We start from the raw sequence: 19,672 nt of genomic DNA, 5'->3' as shown, positions 1-19,672 counted from the left end.
ATTGTTTCTTAATTTCTGGTTTCGTAAATTAGGATATTTAGAAAATCTGGAAAATACAATATATTTATGTAATCTTCATACAAATCGGAAACAGGTCGAAAAATAAATTAAACGAGAATAGAATAACACATGTAGATGATACATTAAAACATAATATTATGTTATCGACATCAAAGGACAACACTACTTATAATACTTTGGGTACATGATCTGTCAAAGCTGATTAACGTAAAATGTGAAATCAATTATTTGTACAAATGGGACGGCTTTGATGAAAATATGCGTCTGCATCGTGTTTAGGGCTCAATAAACTTTACAAAAACCAGACCAGGTAATGTATTTCTTGCACACAAACATGTATTATGTGGTCGATAACTTACCCATGGTGAGACATTGTTTGATCGTTCTCCATTATAACACCCATTCTACTCTCACAACCAATAGCTACGCAAGCCATGGTTCATAATGAATAACTATTTCACAGATTGTTTATATAAAAAGTTAAAATAACGTCCCAAAACACCAAAAAACTAACGGCAGGTTTGGTATCCAGCTGACTACCACAACATCTCAAAACGGTAAACACTGACGTTCTAGACAGCGGTGTTTGTCTATGTTTGTTTCTTTTTTCCACAGAGATTGTTGCCATAGGGAAGAAAGAGAGCTGTGATAGTTTGTTCGTCACTCTAAAATATTATCCGTCTATTCTATACAAGGTCTTTGTATTAAAATCACAGATTGTTTTCGATAAGAACTAGACCCATGCAGCCATTTTCTATTAAAATTAGTGCATATGGGTGTATGCAATAGGAATTTTTTGTAATAGCAGCACTGAAGTGCAAAGAAATGGTAGGGTAGACCTCCAAAATGGCAATACTTACGAATAAATTGTGAGGTTATGTAATTGTCTACGTGACTGTATCAACAACAAATGTATGGCATAGGTTATGATGATTTTTTAACATTTCTACAAAGAGAATCGGATCAAAATTATGATGGTAGGGAGTACTATTTCATACGAGTTTATTGACATTAGTTACATACTGAAATATGCAAGCGTTCCCCAGATAATAGGTATTTTCAAAACGTCAAGCTAGCGGGATCAAAGAACTGCCTTTATAACTTTGGAACCGTTGAAGTACTACTTTCGGTATTTTGCAGGGGGTGAGTACTATTTCGATACTATTTTTTGGCGTTTAAATCAAAGCGAAAGACCTTGTCGTTAACTCTCGCCAAATTTCGCTCACCGTCAAGCTAGCAAGTGCAATAAAACATGGCTATAAATCCAGAACCGTGATGGTACTAATTTTTTTACAACAGGTACTATTTTTTTCAATAAGAGTACTATTTTTTGGTATGGTCAAATTATTTTTTCGTGCCCATTTTTTTTTTGAGGCCGCTAGCTTGACGCACACTTGTAAATGACAGTGTATGTTCGCCACCGAACTCCGGTGTAAGCGACGCCCACCAGTTTGCAATCATGAGTGACGTAGCCGCGACATCGCACGATCGTCTCCACGTTAGATGCGTGCGCGCAGAGGGGCGGCCCGAACGCGCTTACTAGTTATACCTTAGTTTATTAAGCTTATTTATTTAATATTAAGTAGAGTGTAGTGTGGCGTGACTCGTGAGTTGATGGGGCTATCGGATCCAACGGTGAGTAGGTATTCTTCTAACGGTTGTGTGAAAGTGAACGGTTCGTGAAAACTGTTATTTGTTTGTTGACGGCACGCGAGACATTCGTCTGATTGCGGTTTTCACTAATTTCTATAAAATATTTGCTGCTTATTGAAAGTACGCTATTGGTACGGTGTTTTGGTTTTTGACGTAACTTATTGTAGATTTCCGCAAATGGCATTGCCTACTTGGCCGCAGTTGGTACGGGGCAGGTGGCGATATTATTGATTTAAAAGTGTCTTGTTACAAACTGCCTCAAATATGTTTTATGAAAACGTCATTAATACTGTATAGTATGTAGGTAGATATATAAGTAACCACATTAAAAGTATGGTGGATTTATTCAAAAATATTTTCTTTACGGCCTTACAAATAAACCTGGTGTAGCTTTTTATACCAAGCATAAGAAAAAGTAGGCAAAATCTTAACAAATAAAATCGGCATAACTTATACCTTGGTGTAATAGGTCTGTTGCACTAAATAAATTAATACTTTTACAAATATCCCACTCTCTAGATTTGATACTTTGCGTTAAATAGCTACATAAACAAACAGACTTATATATATATTTTATATTTACAAAGTATGTTTTATTTTATAGATTAGATTGATATCTACAGTGGATAAAACAGTCAGATATGGACATCATATTCTGAGAATGATGTGATGAACGTTTAAAGAGTTCAACCATCCTGTTACGTTTCTTAGAAGGACTCGGTTTTAGCACATGTTTTAGTTTTTTTTTTACTTGATTTATCGTCTCACTTGGTCGGATATACATACTTGTTTTAGCGAAGTCGACTGACTAGCAGACAGGCAGATGTTTTTCGATGTGCATGTAGAGAACTCATTTAAAATTAGTTATTTGTATGCGCAATGAAGTAATGGTTCAACTGTAACATTTGTGACTTAGGGAAGTAGAGAAAATAGAAAGTACTTAAATTAATAGACACATGACTATCTAAGTTGTTTATAAATGTTTGTATCCTCTTGGTGGTTGCCTGGAAGAAATTGCTCTAGAGCAATAAGGCCGCCCAAATTGTACTGTATTCATGTGTTATGTCTGATTGTTGTAATTTACGTTCTGTGCAATAAAGTATATTTGATTTGATGACTATAATTATATATATTTTTTTTACATTTACATATTGATATTACTCATTTTTTTTGTAGTGATTACATTCTCTCTGAAATATGAAACAAATAATTACTATACAACGCAAGGATACAAATAATCAAACAACATAACATTGCTTCACGCCTACGACTTCACGACCGAAAATTCCCGATGTATATTAAATATTGATACCAACATTCTTCAGCATCTACTTGACAAGGGTCTCCAAGATATAGCCTTCCATATAATACCGGTCACACGCCATCTCCCGGTTCTTGGTGAAAAGTCGCTGATTACGGAGGCCCAACGATAGCGAGTCGATGGTCCCGGACCTTACATTGAACAATCGAGATGGCGCTGCGTCCAATACTACACAAAAAAACTATAATACGGCCCCCCCGTAACTAATCCGCAAGCTGAAAGAAATACGGCATTACAATATCCCCGAAGGGGATGGCAGGGGTATATGGTATATACACTCAATCCTCGCCAGCCTTATGCATCATGTAATAGAGGGCGAGCTTATTGCCAATAACCGCGTGATATCAATTTATTTATGATCCAAACAGGGATTCAAACTCAAAGTCGAATTCAGTGGTTTAGAACCCGAGCCGGGATTCGAACCAGTGGCTAAGGTTGAAGGTATTACTTTTTTGTCTTGGAGCTTACAACTTTTTTAACCTGACTTGCCGGATTTGCTTCCGCTGAGTTACGCGTTGTCCGAACAGAGCTATCACGTTTTTACAATCAAATACTTTGTTTTTACAATCGAATCTATTGTTAATAAACCAATTTGGCGTAGTTATTAGCGTCAAACACGCACCATCTTTACAATAATTATGGGTATCTACTGAAGAGAGGAATTCCATTCTACAGAAAAAACCGTTAGTTTCTAGAATAAAAAAAGCTTTCCCGTAGACATTCTCTATTCTCTTTTCAATAGTTATAGCTTACTTTAAGTTTTCCGAAAGAAAAGTAGAGTTATACACAATATAATACACAATAATGTAAGTAAGTATCTAATCTACGTACCTATGTTAGATGTCTCTCTTTATTTAAGAGCTGCGCTCTTGTGGTGGATTGTATTGTGTGTATGTTAGATGTACTTAGGTATATAAAATATACATATCATGTAGGTACATTCCTATGACCACTAACTTTCTACTGTTATTACCTTTGCTAGTTGTTTACAATGTAACATTTGCGCCATGTTTCTGCGGACCGTGTGAGGTGAATGAACTTGTAAAGGTCAGCATCCTTGAGGACGTAGGTCATTCATGTAATATCCCTTATTCTGCCTTTCCGAGCTCGCGGCAAACCCATTATCCAATTACTATTAAAACTGAGGTGTTCTGGCCCTTGTATGGCTGTACCACAGAATTTATATCGAATAATAAGTACGTAATAGAAAGGTTAACTCACCTACCCGAACCGCTGCGATACCGAACGCTAAGCTGTGACGTGACGCTGAGGGCTTTTTTCAAACTTATTTAATCCGAGTCCGTCAAATGACGGACTGATAACGGATCATGCATAGGTAACTTGAGTATTACATCTTTCATCCGTCATTTGATATCTTATAGTACTTACTACGAAAATTACTCAAATCAAAAAATCTTTCATCCGTCATTCTCGTGCTCGAATCGGATAAGAATCGGGTGCAGTTTGTACTTTAGACTTGGATGTCTTGCGAATAAAGTGTTTTTTTTTATTATTTGTCGTTGGACGTACTTACGTAGAATTTACCAGAGATTCGTTGACGACCTTAAAAAACAAAGGTTGAAGGTATTACCTTTTTGTCTTGGAGCCTACAACTTTTTTAACCTGACTAGCCTGATTTGCTTCCGCTTTTAGCTTGTGTCAGTGCGATTAACGGCGCGACTTCATTCAGAACTGCACTCTTTTCTCTCTCTCTTCCATTAAGTTTATTGGGGTTTATGATAATCACTGATTTTATAACATAAATAGCCCTTTTCCATTCGCAGGCCATTCGGAGGCCATTCGCAAGAGTTCACCCCTTATTCTAACATCGTGGATTTTTTACCCTATACAGGGTGTTAGTGGCATCCTTACGAAAACTTTGAGGGATGATTCAAACCACGATTCTGAGTTAACGTCAAGTGCAAAAAAAAATATATTTTCAGTTCCATTCTTTTGCGACGGAAAATTCTACTTGATAACTGCTCAGAATCATGGTCTTAATGGGCATTGCGTATACTACACATTATCAGTTATTTTATCAGGATTAAAATACAATTAGCTGTGATTTCTTTAATATTACTTGGATTAGTAGATTATACCGATATCGAAACATGTAGTAGATTGAAGATCGTCTTTACGCAATAAACTATAAATTATTTGTACGAACTCGTCCAAATCGTTCAGTGAAGAAATATAGAAACGCAGAAATAAATATTTAAAAAATATTTTCCAAACAAGTGACTATTCCCAGTGTAAGTAGTTTTTTTTTGCTTAATTTTTAAAAAAATATGTTTTGTATTAATTATTGTTTTAATTATATTATAACCTTATAGGTATTTCATCTTTTTTTTGAAGATTTTTTACAGCTGAGTAAAAAATATAGCTTACATTTTTTTTTCTCCGTAGAGCAACACGAACCTTATCTTTTTTAGAATTAAAAAAAAATGGAATTAACAGTGTTAAAGTTAAATAATATTTCATTTAAGTTAAGTGCCGATACTTACGTTTTTTTTTACAGAGTTTCAAGAATCGTGTAAGGATCTCGTGATTAAGTAATCAATACTCGGAAATCATCACATTCTTTCTTGTAATCAAGCATATTCATCGCTAAAGCTTTTCCTTGATTCTTCTAATCATGACCTCATTGTGATGACTACATATTAAATTGTTAAATATTTACATACATACGTAAACACACGCCTATTTCCCATAGAGGTAATCAGACACAACGGAATTCCATTTGCCATGGTATAAGAAGACCTATGCTCAAAAGTGACAGTTAACATTTCAAGGTTAGTCCAGCTGACGTCATCACACGCTGCAGTGCCATTTTGTAAAAAATAAATTACCCACGACCAAAGTTTTTTATTTACTTTGCAAGGAAATTTTGAACTCTTAGTAAAAGATTTACTTACATTTTAAATATTTTTTATATATGTGTCAAGTAATAGTAATTAAATACATTAGTCAGTAATTCGTTTAATTTTCTATAATAAAATTTACGTCCTTGGAATGTTGGAGATATCAATTTAATGGTAACACAGTGACTTACGTCATCAAAGGGCTAGCAATGGCGGCTTGTCATAGGATTGAGTATACCTGGTTTTCATATACCATGCCATTTGCTTCGATCTTAACCATGGTATACTTCTCTTGCTTCCTCCACATTCATCCATCGTTTCATAAATTCACGCCGGTTTTGAGTTCAGAGTAGATCGTACTAAAACTTTAAAAATATTCGTTTTTTAAATATTACATCTTACATCTCACTCTAACCCGTAGTGAAGCAGCGTGGTCGAGTATACTCCAAACCCCCTCCGGTTGATTGAGGGGAAGTTTGTGCCCAGCAGTGGGACGTATATAGGCTGTTTATGTTATTCGAAATATTACATAACATAAAATAGCATCACGCGTAGGTATATCCCCGACCCCAAAAAATAAAATATATTTTTTTAAATATTTGATCGATAAAATAAGGAAACATAAGAAGTACTAATAGATCTCAAGTTTAATCAACTTTTTTTGGAATCATATAGCAACTTTAATATTCTGGAATGAATGGTAACATAAGGCAAAGAGACCAGGCGCCATCCCACTTGCGTCAGAAATGTTCTACGTAGTTATAAATAAACTCAAAGCCCTTTGAAAATCTAGTCTCAGCCTGATGGCAGTCTTAGCTAAACCTGTAATACCAGAAGAACCTAGTTAGTTATTTCTTTTTGTTAAACATTTTGCCTTTCACATTAAGTATATATTATTATGCTTACAGCCGGCCCCGCCAGTCATCTCATCATACTGGATGCAATATAAGAACCGTAAAATTGTAATTCCTATACGCTTGTGCAAAATAGCATATTCTATAAAAAAATTACCGCTTTTGAGACCGTGTTTTATTCCTTTATTTTATTTGTATTTTGATATATCACTTTGTCTTTCGGCTTCTTAGGAAATACAGGGTAAAAAGTATAGATTTTAAAATAATTTTAAAAAAACTAATACAATATCATGAATTTTGCCACGGAAAATTCCACTTGATGTTAACTCAGAATCATGGTCTGAATCATCCCCCTTAGTATTCGTTACGATGTCACTAACACCCTGTATATTGTTTTTAAGGTCCACGGAGGTCCATGTTGCTCAATGACGAGAACCAGGTTTTTATTGATAGGCTATTGATAGGTCGTCAATAACCATAAATAGGCTACTTGACAACCTAGTCAAATGAGATACTTTTTACGAAACGTCAAAACGAAAGTTTTCTTTGGATTTTGTAATACGGACAGTATTATGCTATGTGACGTCATCAATAAAAGCGCTCAAACGTCGTACTCATTGTTACTTAATTCATACATAAAATTCGAAAGTACGTCGAAAAGTAAAATGAGATTGATTTTTGATCATCTTAGACTGGCTTCTATTTCTCAATTAGCACTTTATAATTTATTTTTGACTCAGTCAAATACCGAATTATGTAAACATGCATGCATACCGTGAATTGCATATTGCCTCTAACCTTGTAGAGGTTCCCAGAGAAAATCGACTTTAAAATCCTAAAACTCATAAATAGAAAAGTTGTCATCTTAAAATATGCCGTAACATAGTTGCGCAAGCGCCTTGATGATCATTTAGCAAGACCGAGTTAAGTGCTAGGCACAAAAACAAACAGTCTCGATGTCATCCTCTGAATAGCCCCCTTTATTCAATGGTTACATGAAATATCTAACAAGGACTTACTTATGGGTTACTTATAGTTTTTTATCACCTAGTAATAATCCTGTTCTTTTAGACGTTACTTTTATAAATACATATATCACGTGGTTTTCAGGATTGGTGGCCGGTTAATGGCAATAGGCTTCCTTTTTACATGGGACTTAAATACAGGAGCGGATCTAATTTTGTCAGGGGGGGGGGGGGACCAGATCTCTGACAACCTACCACCGTAGGGAATCATATAAAATTGCAATGGCCACCCATGACCCCCTGGATCCGCCCATGCTTAAACATAGCTGCACTCAAATTTAAATTTGGGTGTATATACCATACACATCTGCCTACCCCCTCGGGGATACAGGCGTGATTGTATGTAAAATTAGTTGTGATTTATTAAATTATCTACAAACATTACTAAGACCAGTTCTCGCGGCACGGCGACTGCTGTGGCGCGAATTATATCGATCGAGGGCTTCGACCAATAGCCGTACGACGTCTATCCACGTAGATAGCATTCGGTGCGTCTATTGGTCGAAACCCTCGATGTAATTCGCGACGCGCGCGGCGTTGCCGTGCAGAGCCTGCAGGAAATATTTTACCCCGGAAGCTTTAAATCACGTATGACATAAAGACAAAGACGAGCTCAACTGAGATCATTTGTTTTCAAGCGCACACGATCATTGTTGATTTAAACATGAGGGTGCAAAATGAAGTCTTCATAGACGGTGCCGAAGTTTCACGGCCGCGTTTTAAGCGCTGACTGTTTAATTGCTTATTGTTTAGCACGACCGAACGAGGACGACTGAGTTTAGACAGGCACGATTTGTGAAGGGATTCCTCTAATTGCCAGGCTGTTGAGGTCAGACTTGATGAATTTAGACATCACGCCTTGCAACTTGGACGTTGACAGTAAGATTTGAGGGGTAATTAGAGTCTTTCCGCTATTAATTGGATAGTTTCTTTTACATTTCCAGTCAACCTTATAATGTGGTGGAATCTGATAGCCCTGTTAGGAGAACGCGTGACTTATAAAGTCACTGGTTTGAATCTCAGCTCGGGATCTAAACCACTGAATTCGACTCTATGAGTTTGTCTTCATTTTTGGATTACAGATACTTAATATCACGTGGTTTCCAAGATATGTACCCTGTACATGGCAAGAGGTTCGCCCCTAATATATGCGATTCAAACATAGCTGGCGAGGAGTGGGTCTATTTACTATACAGCTGTGCCTACCCCTTTGGGGATACAGGCATGATGCCATCTTATGTTATTATAATGTGAATTGACTTCTTTTAAATAAAATTTAATTATTTCCAGAACAACGTAAGGAAAATCTAAAATGCCGAAATTAAAAACTATTCTCGTAACGGGTGGAGCGGGCTACATTGGCAGCCATTGCGTGGTGGATCTGCTGGAAGCCGGACATGACGTCATTGCGATAGACAACTTTGCAAACGCAGTAGGTGATGAAGATGGATCCCCGGCATTGAGACGAGCTGAAGAGATCACGGGAAAGACGATCGTGTTTTACAAAGCGGACTTACTGGATAAACCCCAGATTAACGACATTTTTGACAAGGTAAGAATCATTACTTTTCTTCGATAAACCATAACTTACTTGATAGACCTGTACAGAATAAAAACTGTGCATGAATATAAATGTTCTACTTTTTTGTAGCATAAAATTGACTGCGTAATCCACTTTGCGGCGTTGAAAGCTGTCGGAGAATCGATGCAACAACCACTTCTATACTACCAGAACAATCTACTTGGGATGCTCAACTTACTAGAGGTGAGATACTCTGCCTTAATAAACACTAGGATTCGGAAAAGTATTTTTTTGTGCCTCATTTCTTTGTGTAAAAGATGGTATGAAAACCTCAATGCTTATCGAAGGGATTGGCCGGAGATCGCACAAGTCGAGAGGAGTGGAAGAATTAAGCGGAGGCCTTTGCCCAGCAACGTTATCAAGAAGACTAGATTAGATAAGATTTCTACACAAGGTTCCTTCTTATGTTCTTGATCTTAATAAAAAAAGAAACTTCCCCTGAGTGGCGAGTTCCCTTTTCGAAAGACCTATCAAATGACAGCGATCAGCGAACTTTAAGAAAACAAGAGTTATAAGTGTAAAGCTTCCAGAGGTCAAAGAAAGGTTAAGTAACAGACTTTACAATCTAGTGTTTAATATTCTTCCAGATTATGCGTGCACATGATTGCTACCAAATGGTGTTTTCGTCATCCTGCACGGTGTATGGCGAGCCAGAATTTGTGCCGATCACGGAGAATCACCCTACAGGCAGCATCACTAACGTCTACGGGAGAACTAAGTATTTTATCGAAGAGATGCTGAAAGATTTGAGTGCTGCTGATAAGGTCAGTGTCATTAATACTCAGTACCTTATATTCTAAAATGCAACTCGGTGGGATTTGCAATCTGATATTTTTTTAAGTATCCGTAAAATCATTTCCAGTTTCCCAAATTCTTTAGTTCAAAATAATCGTTGGCCTTATTCCACTAACTCGGCGATGGAATTCATTTCCCCGTTTCTCTAAATCTCTTCTTTGTATAACAGTAACATACATGACAACAAGAATAATTTTTGAATACAGCACATTTCTGACTCCTATCTTGTATAAATCAAAGAATTCTACACCACATAATATTTAGAATATGCATAATGGCGTTCCATAAATGGTCCACTGGCTCATTAAAATGCAAGCCGTCTAACCTGCTGTCTTACAGCTGTGGCGCTTGAACGACAAAAGTTCAAGGACATTACACCATAAGTATTCATAATTTGCCACATTGCGTCTATTTTAGATCATTATTGTCATCATCGTTAGTGTCACACAAGGCCCTTTTTCTTCTTCTATCGTGTGGGTTGTGAGGTGGATTACCAACCCCATCAACCCTACTGTCAGGGTTATTATTGAGTCGCCAAAGGCCCCTGTCATGACTCCTGTAACGACTACGTACTTACATCAGTAAGTAGTAATCGGACCAACGGCTTAACGTGACATCCGAAACACTGATCATCATCACCAGTTCCGGTGGCTCTTTAGTAGCCTTACTCTATTGACTGACTTGCCTAAGTATAAATCTGTCCTACAAGTATCAGTTTCAATAGATATTCCCAATGGGTACCGCGTTTTGATCCTAAAATATTAATTTGATCCCAAAAATATTTATCCCAAGACCCTTCACAGTAATTCAAATATTTTATTGCTTCTTTCTTTTGTAAAAGGCATAGGCGGAACTCATAAATTCAAGCTTTGAAATTCAGAATACAACAGCAAAACGAGATCATAGTACCTAATCTAATAGCAATTTTTTCACAGAAATGGAACATAATAGCGCTCCGGTACTTCAACCCGGTGGGCGCGCACCCGTCAGGACTAATAGGCGAGGATCCCACCAAGGAGTTCACCAACCTGATGCCCTTCATGGCGCAGGTGGCTCTGGGCAAGAAACCGGTTCTGACCGTCTTCGGCAACGATTATAATACTCCTGATGGAACTGGTAAGGACATCATAATTATTATGACTGAAGATTTGTACTGCCAGTAAGTGATGGAATTAAAAAAGCAACATAACTGTTAACAAATATGCTGAGAATATTGCCATCATTATGATCTGACACAAAACAGTACAAACACGTAATTTTTGCATTCGTTCTTATATTATTTGTTATTTGTAAAGGTCATACGTACTGGTTGCCTAGTAAAGACAAACTATTATTACCACTGTTTTAAAAGAGTTATCATCGACAGGTGTACGAGATTACATTCACGTGATGGATCTGGCCAGCGGGCACGTAGCAGCGCTAAACTTACTCGCTGGCAACCATATCGGTCTTAAAGTAAGTTGATTTTATTACCCACTAAAACTTGGCAAGCTGCTGAACACTTGCTCCTTTACTCCCAGTAGTCCCAGGATAACAGAGGAAAGAGAAGAGGAATGGAAGGAATGAAGAAAAGGAAATGGGCTCATCGATGACTAACCTTATTATTAACCCTTTCACGGACAGAGACTATCCTGAACGACCCATGGGTCATTGATGGTTCATAATAGGTGGTTATGACACCTTGGAATCGGAACGTCCGTAGACGTTCTGTCCTTGAAAGTGTTAACCAATAATGTGATACACTGACGGAAGATTTTGTTCGAACTGTTAAAAGAGAACATAAAATAAGACCGATAAGGCCGCCTTTGCCCACCTTAGAATAAGTTTATCCTGTAAATGTTTTGTAAATTTGTGTGCAATACTTTTGAGTACTTTCGAGTACTTTTGATGTATATGTTACTATTACACAGGTATATAACTTGGGGACCGGCAAAGGCGTATCTGTCAAGGAGTTGGTCGACATTTTCGAGAGCGTGACAGGCACCAAGATCCCGTTGAAGTACGTGGATAGAAGACTTGGCGACATCACGGCGTTGTGGGCTGACGCTTCCCTCGCCAAGGAGGAGCTCGGATGGAGCACGCGGTACAGCATTGAGGAGATGTGTAAGTAACATAGTGGTATTCCATTATATTGCTGTACTAACAACGTTAGTTTACATTGTGAGGAAACCCACATTCCCGAGAAATGCGTTTCAGAGATGAGTTACCTAACCTGTATTAGGCTGATTTTCCCTTCGCGGGTTAGGTCAGACAGGCAGTCGCTAATGTAAAAAGATCCGGTAAGCAGACCCTGTGAAAATGGGATAATGCTAGGCTTATACTAGCCTGGACGATCCCACTGCTGGGCAAAGGCCTCCCCTCTGAGCTTCCACTTCTCCCTGTGTTGAGCGATCTCTCTCCAATCCGTCTCAAACGCATCCAGGTCGTCTTTCCATCGCTTCTTGGGTCTACCCCTGCCTGTGTCCAAGAGGTGTCCACTCCTTGACAGGTTTTGCTCATCTATCATGTTGCATACTGCAGACATGACCGACCCACTACATCGCTGTACTAAAAATATCAGGCGCTTAACGTTATGTGTTATGAGCAAAGTTACAATTTTGTTGTATGAGGTGATGCAATGAGATAAGGTAGCGCTTTGATTTAGGATTAGGAAAGCAACTGAAGAATGAAGATCATGTTTCAAGACATGATATCTAATACCAATGTGTTCATAATTCCAGGCACCGACTTCTGGCGATGGCAGACGATGAACCCAGACGGGTACCCCAAGAAGAACAAGACCACCGTCATTGTCAATGGGAAGAGTTAACGCCACTTAGATCGTATCTCATTATTACATAAGGATTTTATTTATATCATGTTGTTTTAATTATACGTTGTAGTGCTAATGTCATTGTGGTCCTGTAGTACACCGGCTTGTTTATCTAACGGGGAGCGCCGGTTCCAACCCCGTTTTGCACCAAAGAGTGTTTTCAATAACACAGATGGCTCGACCCGTAAAGACGGCGATACAGCTCGGTGAAGAGTCGTGGTAGCACAATTGGTAGAACGCTTGCTTCTCACTTAGAGGTCGCAGGTTCGAATCCAGCACAGACCTAAACCAATGATTGTCGAATTTGGTTTCGAATTCATGTTTGGATCATAAATGATTATCACGTGCTCAGCGGTGATGGAAAACATCGTGACGAAACCCACATTCTCGAGAAATGCATTTTCGGACGTAACCTGTATTGGGCTGGTTTTACCTTCGCGGATTGGAAGGTCAGACACAGGCAGTCGCCTCTGTAAAAAACCGGACCTGTCAAATCTTCAGGTTAGTAAGCGGACCCTGTGAAAAACGGGATAATCCTAGAGAGATGATGATACGGCTCGGTGAAGTGTGGGTACTTAGACCATCTTGCGATGGATGTACTGACTACCCGATTGGGAAATAGTCGGGCGTTTATGATATGTCATATTGTAGTGCCTCTGTAAAATGGTGGACGGGGTTAACGGAATCCATGAAAATGGGATAACGCTAGGGAGATGATGGTGAATTAGTCATTGCTAATTCTACGAATAGTTTCGGGCAACGCAATCATTGTGAAAAGTGTGTATATCAGTGTCCGGACGCTGTGTGCGTAACAAACAATCAATACCCAGTATTGTTCGTCAATAATAGCGATATACAAACCTAAACACGTTTTCAGTTTCTCAGGTAAACTGAGGATTTAGTGTGAACTTATCTCGGCTTCAAAGCACACGTCAGGGTTATTTCTGTTGAACATAGACGCGATAATGTTGTTTTCGTGCAACTTAGTACTAGTACAATACATCATACAATTTCTAAGTATTACAACGGCAATGCCTAATTATACGAATTTAAAGGAAGAAGGAATCTTCCTCAGAGAACATAGTAAATCAGTCCGCGCATTACACAGTACCGTGAATTCAAACAGAATACCTGAAGTAGATGATCAGCTCATTCAAGACACTTTTGGAGGCCGTAAAGTATTAAGTAGGTAGGTAAGTTTTATTACGAGTTATGAATACCACAGCCACGGAATAGAAGAAAGAGGATGGAAAGGCCCTAACGCGCATTTTGTATTAGAACCGCTGTCGCCAGTTCAACTTGACTCTCTTTTACTACTACTCCTGTTGCTTCTCAAACTCTAGAGCCACCTTTACAGACAATGTATATTTTAGTGGTAGGCTGCAAATTTATCCTTACTCTTCATAAGATACTGCATACAAAACTATTTTTATGATACTAAGCCTATCATACTAAGGTTTTTAGCTTTCCGAGAGATCTCCTTGCATGATAGTCGATATTTGATTTTTTGCCCTGCAGGTTATAATGCACAAGCCGACCGTTTAACATACCTACCATCGCGGAGCTCCGTGCGTTCTAGAGGTATATTATCGGATGAGAGGAGTGCAAACTATTTGGAAGTATGAACTATTTGCTCATACTTAGGTATAAGGCGCGCGTTTCGCGTCCAGTTGGCCCTTCCAACTTCTTTTTTTATTTCGTGATCACAGTTAATGACCACATTCCTACATACAAAACTCGTGCAAAACCACAGCTAACGGGTTTATAAGCGGCCTTGCTTGACCCTGTTAAAAATAATTTCCAGAACAACACAAAAAAACAAAATTCCGAAATTCAAATCGATTCTCGTAACTGGAGGAGCGGGCTACATTGGCAGCCATTGCGTGGTGGTTCTGCTAGAATCCGGATATGACGTCATTGTTATCGACAACTTCTCGAACGCTGTAGAAGACGAAGCTGGATCCCCAGCGTTGAAGAGAGCTGAAGAAATCACGGGAAAGAAGGTCGTGTTTTACAAAGCCGACTTGCTGAATAAAGCCCAGATAAACGATATTTTTGAAAAGGTAATGTATCGTTACGCATCTTAGTAAATATATCTACTTTGGAATAGCTTTTTTTTGACGTGACTTATTGTAGATTTGTCTCACATGGCATTGTTGGAGGCGATGGTTGCTCCGGTAAATAAAACTCTTCGAGATGTTAAATGGACTATATTAGAATTAAGAACTAGGAAATTATTTACATTTTAAGCAATTAAGACAAGAAAAGATGCCTCGTCGACAAAGTCCGTGGCGTAAAGATCCTGTAATATTGCCATAGGAAAGAATAATACAATATAATTTATAATATAGACTTTGATGTTGCCAACAGGCATTAAAAAATAAATAAAAATAAAATGCATTTATTTCAGGTAGGTACCCACATCACACACTAACTAACAGCATTAACTATTTAGCCGGACTTTCCCTTCAAAACGAATAAATCTTTCACCTTTGGAATAGCAATACCTTCTCAGACTGATCTAAACAAAAGCATGACTATGTTACTATGCATAGAAAATACACACAAAAAACTAAATATATTACGTGATTTTGTAGCATAAAATTGACTGCGTAGTCCACTTCGCGGGATTGAAAGCTGTTGGAGAATCAATGCAGAAACCACTTCTATACTACAAGAATAATCAATTTGGAACGCTCAATTTACTAGAGGTGAGATAAGATAAAAATTGTGAAGGTATATCCAAACAGGACGCCGAAAGATACATTCAATATCATTTTTGACTTTATTAAAAAGCAGCTGTCTACATAATATCCCTCGAAATATAACCCTTGCCTCATGACATCATTATAATCACGATAGTAAATGAAGTTATTATATGAAAGTTTTTGGAAGACCTATGCAAAAAAAATGGTTAAAGAGTAGGTACCTTACAAAAACAAGACTTGTTTTATAGGTCTTAATTTGAAAGGTTTCCACAATCCAAAGGAAAGCTAAGACTACGATTTGGTACTTATTTGAAACTAGCTGCATTTTTATTTGAAACTAGGCTTCGCTCGCGTTACATTCGGGATAACACAGTTCCCCTTCCCTAATGTAGCAAAATTTGGCTTCCTACGTTGAAAATTGCGAAAAGTCCTATATTAAAATTTCACCGCCTCTTTGAAGGGATTGAGGGCAAATTTCCACAAAAAAATGATGCAAGATTTTTTGGTTAGTCACAAATAGTCCGGATACCATTTTTAGCTTGAAAATTGCGGAATGCTCCATCCAACTTCTACCCTCTATTTTAGGGAAGTGTGGGGGGGGGGGGGTTAGTAAAAGACAACATATAGCCTTTGTCACTCTCCATCTCCAACTATCTCCACGCCGCCGTGAAAGACGGACACATTTCCATTTACAATATGAATATGGATGATTCCAGATTATGCGTTCACATGACTGCTACCAAATGGTGTTTTCATCGTCATGTACTGTGTACGGAGAACCAGAATTTCTGCCCATCACAGAGAATCACCCTACAGGCAACGTTACCAGCGTCTACGGAAGAACCAAGTACTTCATCGAAGAAATGTTGAAGGATTTAAGTGCTGCTGATAAAGTGAGTGGAAAGCGAATAAGAAAGAGGTTTATTTTAGTCCTTGTCGCACACAGTTGTTGTGCTCTGCCTGGTGTGTAGAGAATGGCAAAAAATACAGCGACTTTGAGTTGACCACGTTATATTATTAATTAATTAGGCACACACAATAATAATTATACGTTATTTACAGTTCGTTGATCATGGAAGAAGGCAGAAAAAAGAATTGCTATTTTATGTATTAAAAAGTAAAAAAAAAAATAATTTGTTGGATGTTGCCAACAGTCCTAATACTGCCATTTTAATTGGGACGGTTTAACTTTAAACTGGTATCAGGAAGAAATTGCAGTTACTCCAAATAATACACTTATATATCATGTTGACAGAAATGGAACATTATAGCGCTCCGGTACTTCAACCCAGTGGGCGCGCACCCGTCAGGGTTAATAGGCGAGGATCCCACCAAGGAGTTCACCAACCTGATGCCCTTCATGGCGCAGGTGGCTCTGGGCAAGAAACCGGTTCTGACCGTCTTTGGCAACGATTATAATACTCCTGATGGAACTGGTAAGGAGACGGATTCTAAAAACGAAAGCTTCAGACATAGTCCACAATTCTTTTAGGGGACTACGACTACGTAAATACAAGTAAAAATAAAAATAAAAGTAACCGGGATAAACGTCTTAACGTGCCTTCCGACACACGGATCATCTTATTTTCTTACAATCAGGTGATCAGCATGTAATGTGCTAAACAAACTTGGGATCATAAAGTATTTTTTGTGATATGTCCCCACCGGGATTGGAACCCTAGACCTCCGGATCGTAAGCAACGACACACACTTCGCTCAGTAGGTAGGGAAAGTATTATGATTTATTCGAGTCATCATCAACAGGTGTACGAGATTACATTCACGTGATGGATCTGGCCAGCGGACACGTAGCAGCGCTAAACTTACTTGCCAACAAACGTATCGGTCTCAAAGTAAGTTGACTTTATTAGCATGGACTCTTATTTTGTTACTGTATTGGGTGATTTTGAAGAAAATCGACTCATATGTATAGAATCAAATCTCGTATTTTGACGCAGGTATATAACTTGGGGACCGGCAAAGGCGTATCTGTCAAGGAGTTGGTAGACATTTTCGAGAGCGTGACAGGCACCAAGATCCCGTTGAAGTACGTGGATAGAAGACTTGGCGACATCACGGCGTTGTGGGCTGACGCTTCCCTCGCCAAGGAGGAGCTCGGATGGAGCACACGGTACAGCATTGAGGAGATGTGTAAGTAACATCGAATTTACATAGGTGAACCCAACATTTGGTCTATGGGTATATAATGCAAAACAGGCCTACCTAGCCCTTCCTAAGAAGAAAATAATTGGAGAAATTATCAGCTAATTGTATGGGAACATTTTGTGGTGTCCACATATGTAAAAACATTCTGGGACTTGACACTTTCGTAATTTCAGGCACCGACGCTTAAAGTTATGAGTTATGAGCAAAGTTACAATTTTGTTGTATGAGGTGATGCAATGAGATAAGGTACCGCTTTTGATTCAGTATTAGAAAAGCAACTGAAGAATGCAGATCATGTTTCAAGACAAGATATCTAATACCAATGTGTTCGTAATTCCAGGCACCGACTCCTGGCGATGGCAGACGATGAACCCAGATGGGTACCCCAAGAAGAACAAGACCACAGTCATCGTCAAGGAAGGAAGACAACGAGATGTGTTATCACGCTACTTACGTTAACAGCCTGCCCATATTGTCATAATCCACACTCCATTCCACCTATGGACAACTAGACGTCGGCAGGCATTTCATCCTTGTTGTGGACACGGAATAGAAGAAAGAGGTTGGAATGGCCCTAACTCTGCCAACCATTGCTCAATGGCTCAAATTAGCTTCAAAACGTTTTTCGATTCTGCTCCGCACCACCCAAATCCCCTGGTAGTTGCGGCTTCCGAATACATCCCGCTTAGGGACGGTACTGAAAAGTATCGGTAGGTAATATACGATCCCGACGACCCGATTACTCTAGCCAAAGAGGCAGCCAATCAGCTCGCGACACCAAACACTTCAGGACCCCGATACCGACCCCGCCGGCGTGGTCGACGATTTCCCTCAATCAGCGCTTATCGCTATCGACCCACTAGGGTCGTTTAATTCTTTCAAATATTTTTCCCCTCAGACGACTCCCTGAGCCGAGGTTCGCGCCCAACTGGGCACCCACAGGTCTGTTGTCTTAAACGTTGTACCGGGTGAGCCTTCAGCGCTCCCATTTATCCGGCCAAGTAGTTAATGCCATCTGCGGCAAATACGTATACAAAAGTCACGTCAAAAAAAAAGAAGGTTCGACCCAGTTCAACCCCACTCTCTTTTCCTACTCCTCCCGCAAACAGATAACTACGATAGTTCTACTGCTTCTCAAATTCCATAGCCACTTTACCGGCAATGTATATGCGATAGGCTGCAATTTTACCATTACTTTTCGTAAGATACTGCTTACAAAAGTATTTATTTGACAAATAGCCGATCATACTGAGGTTTTTAGCTTTCCTGTGATAAGAAGGGATCTCCTTGCCTGATAGGCGATACTAGAATTTTTGCCCTGCAGGTTAAATAATACACAAAAGGACCTTTTAATATATTGACGCGGAGTTGTCGTGTGTCGTAAAGTTTGCGGACTAGCAAAGTGCAAAGTTGAAGTATGAACTTTGCTCATACTTGTATGGCGTGCGTTTTGCGCTCCCTTAGCCCTTCCAACCTTTTTCTCCTATTCCATGGTTGTGGATATTCCTTCAATCCGTACTAAACGTTTTACCTCTTCTTTTTTGATTCGAACTGCAAAGGACTGGAACTGTCTGCCGTAGTCTGTTTTTTCAACTCGTTATAATTTGGAGTCTTCAAGGCTAGAGTGAATAGGCATTTTCTAGGTAAGCGTGATACACCGTAGATCACGTAGTCACTTACCATCAGGTGAGATTGTGGTCTAACGTCAGCCTATTTTATTTAAAAAAGTAAATAAAAATAATCAGGATTATGGGTTACATATTCTATACCTGCTTTTATTTTATTACTATTACAATTAACTACATTGAATACATTACCAGTCCAGTCCATCACCTCTATAAGGCTATCTACAACTATGAACTAGAAAATACAAA

The 19,672-nt window shown here is 38.8% G+C and overlaps 2 protein-coding genes across 2 annotated transcripts; both read left to right on the top strand.

Annotated features, from left to right (window-relative positions):
• The first annotated feature begins 1,513 nt into the window (after nt 1-1,513).
• LOC126374547 (UDP-glucose 4-epimerase-like) lies at nt 1,514-12,967 on the top strand. The gene is made up of 8 exons (XM_050021206.1): nt 1,514-1,656; nt 9,026-9,287; nt 9,387-9,500; nt 9,905-10,081; nt 11,048-11,228; nt 11,479-11,567; nt 12,023-12,215; nt 12,833-12,967. The coding sequence occupies exons 2-8, from the start codon at nt 9,048-9,050 to the stop codon at nt 12,919-12,921; spliced, it is 1,083 nt and encodes a 360-aa protein (XP_049877163.1). The 5' UTR covers nt 1,514-1,656; nt 9,026-9,047; the 3' UTR covers nt 12,922-12,967.
• Nucleotides 12,968-13,955: 988 nt separating this feature from the next.
• Nucleotides 13,956-19,624, top strand: LOC126374630 (UDP-glucose 4-epimerase-like). Its single transcript, XM_050021320.1, has 8 exons — nt 13,956-14,113; nt 14,729-14,987; nt 15,522-15,635; nt 16,349-16,525; nt 16,888-17,068; nt 17,397-17,485; nt 17,591-17,783; nt 18,139-19,624. The coding sequence occupies exons 1-8, from the start codon at nt 13,956-13,958 to the stop codon at nt 18,255-18,257; spliced, it is 1,290 nt and encodes a 429-aa protein (XP_049877277.1). The 3' UTR covers nt 18,258-19,624.
• Nucleotides 19,625-19,672: the final 48 nt, after the last annotated feature.

The sequence above is a fragment of the Pectinophora gossypiella genome, chromosome 17 (assembly GCF_024362695.1).
Source record: "Pectinophora gossypiella chromosome 17, ilPecGoss1.1, whole genome shotgun sequence".
Lineage (NCBI taxonomy): Eukaryota > Metazoa > Arthropoda > Insecta > Lepidoptera > Gelechiidae > Pectinophora > Pectinophora gossypiella.
The sequence above is the reverse complement of the archived record's forward strand: the minus strand, read 5'-3'. Positions and strand labels throughout refer to the sequence as shown.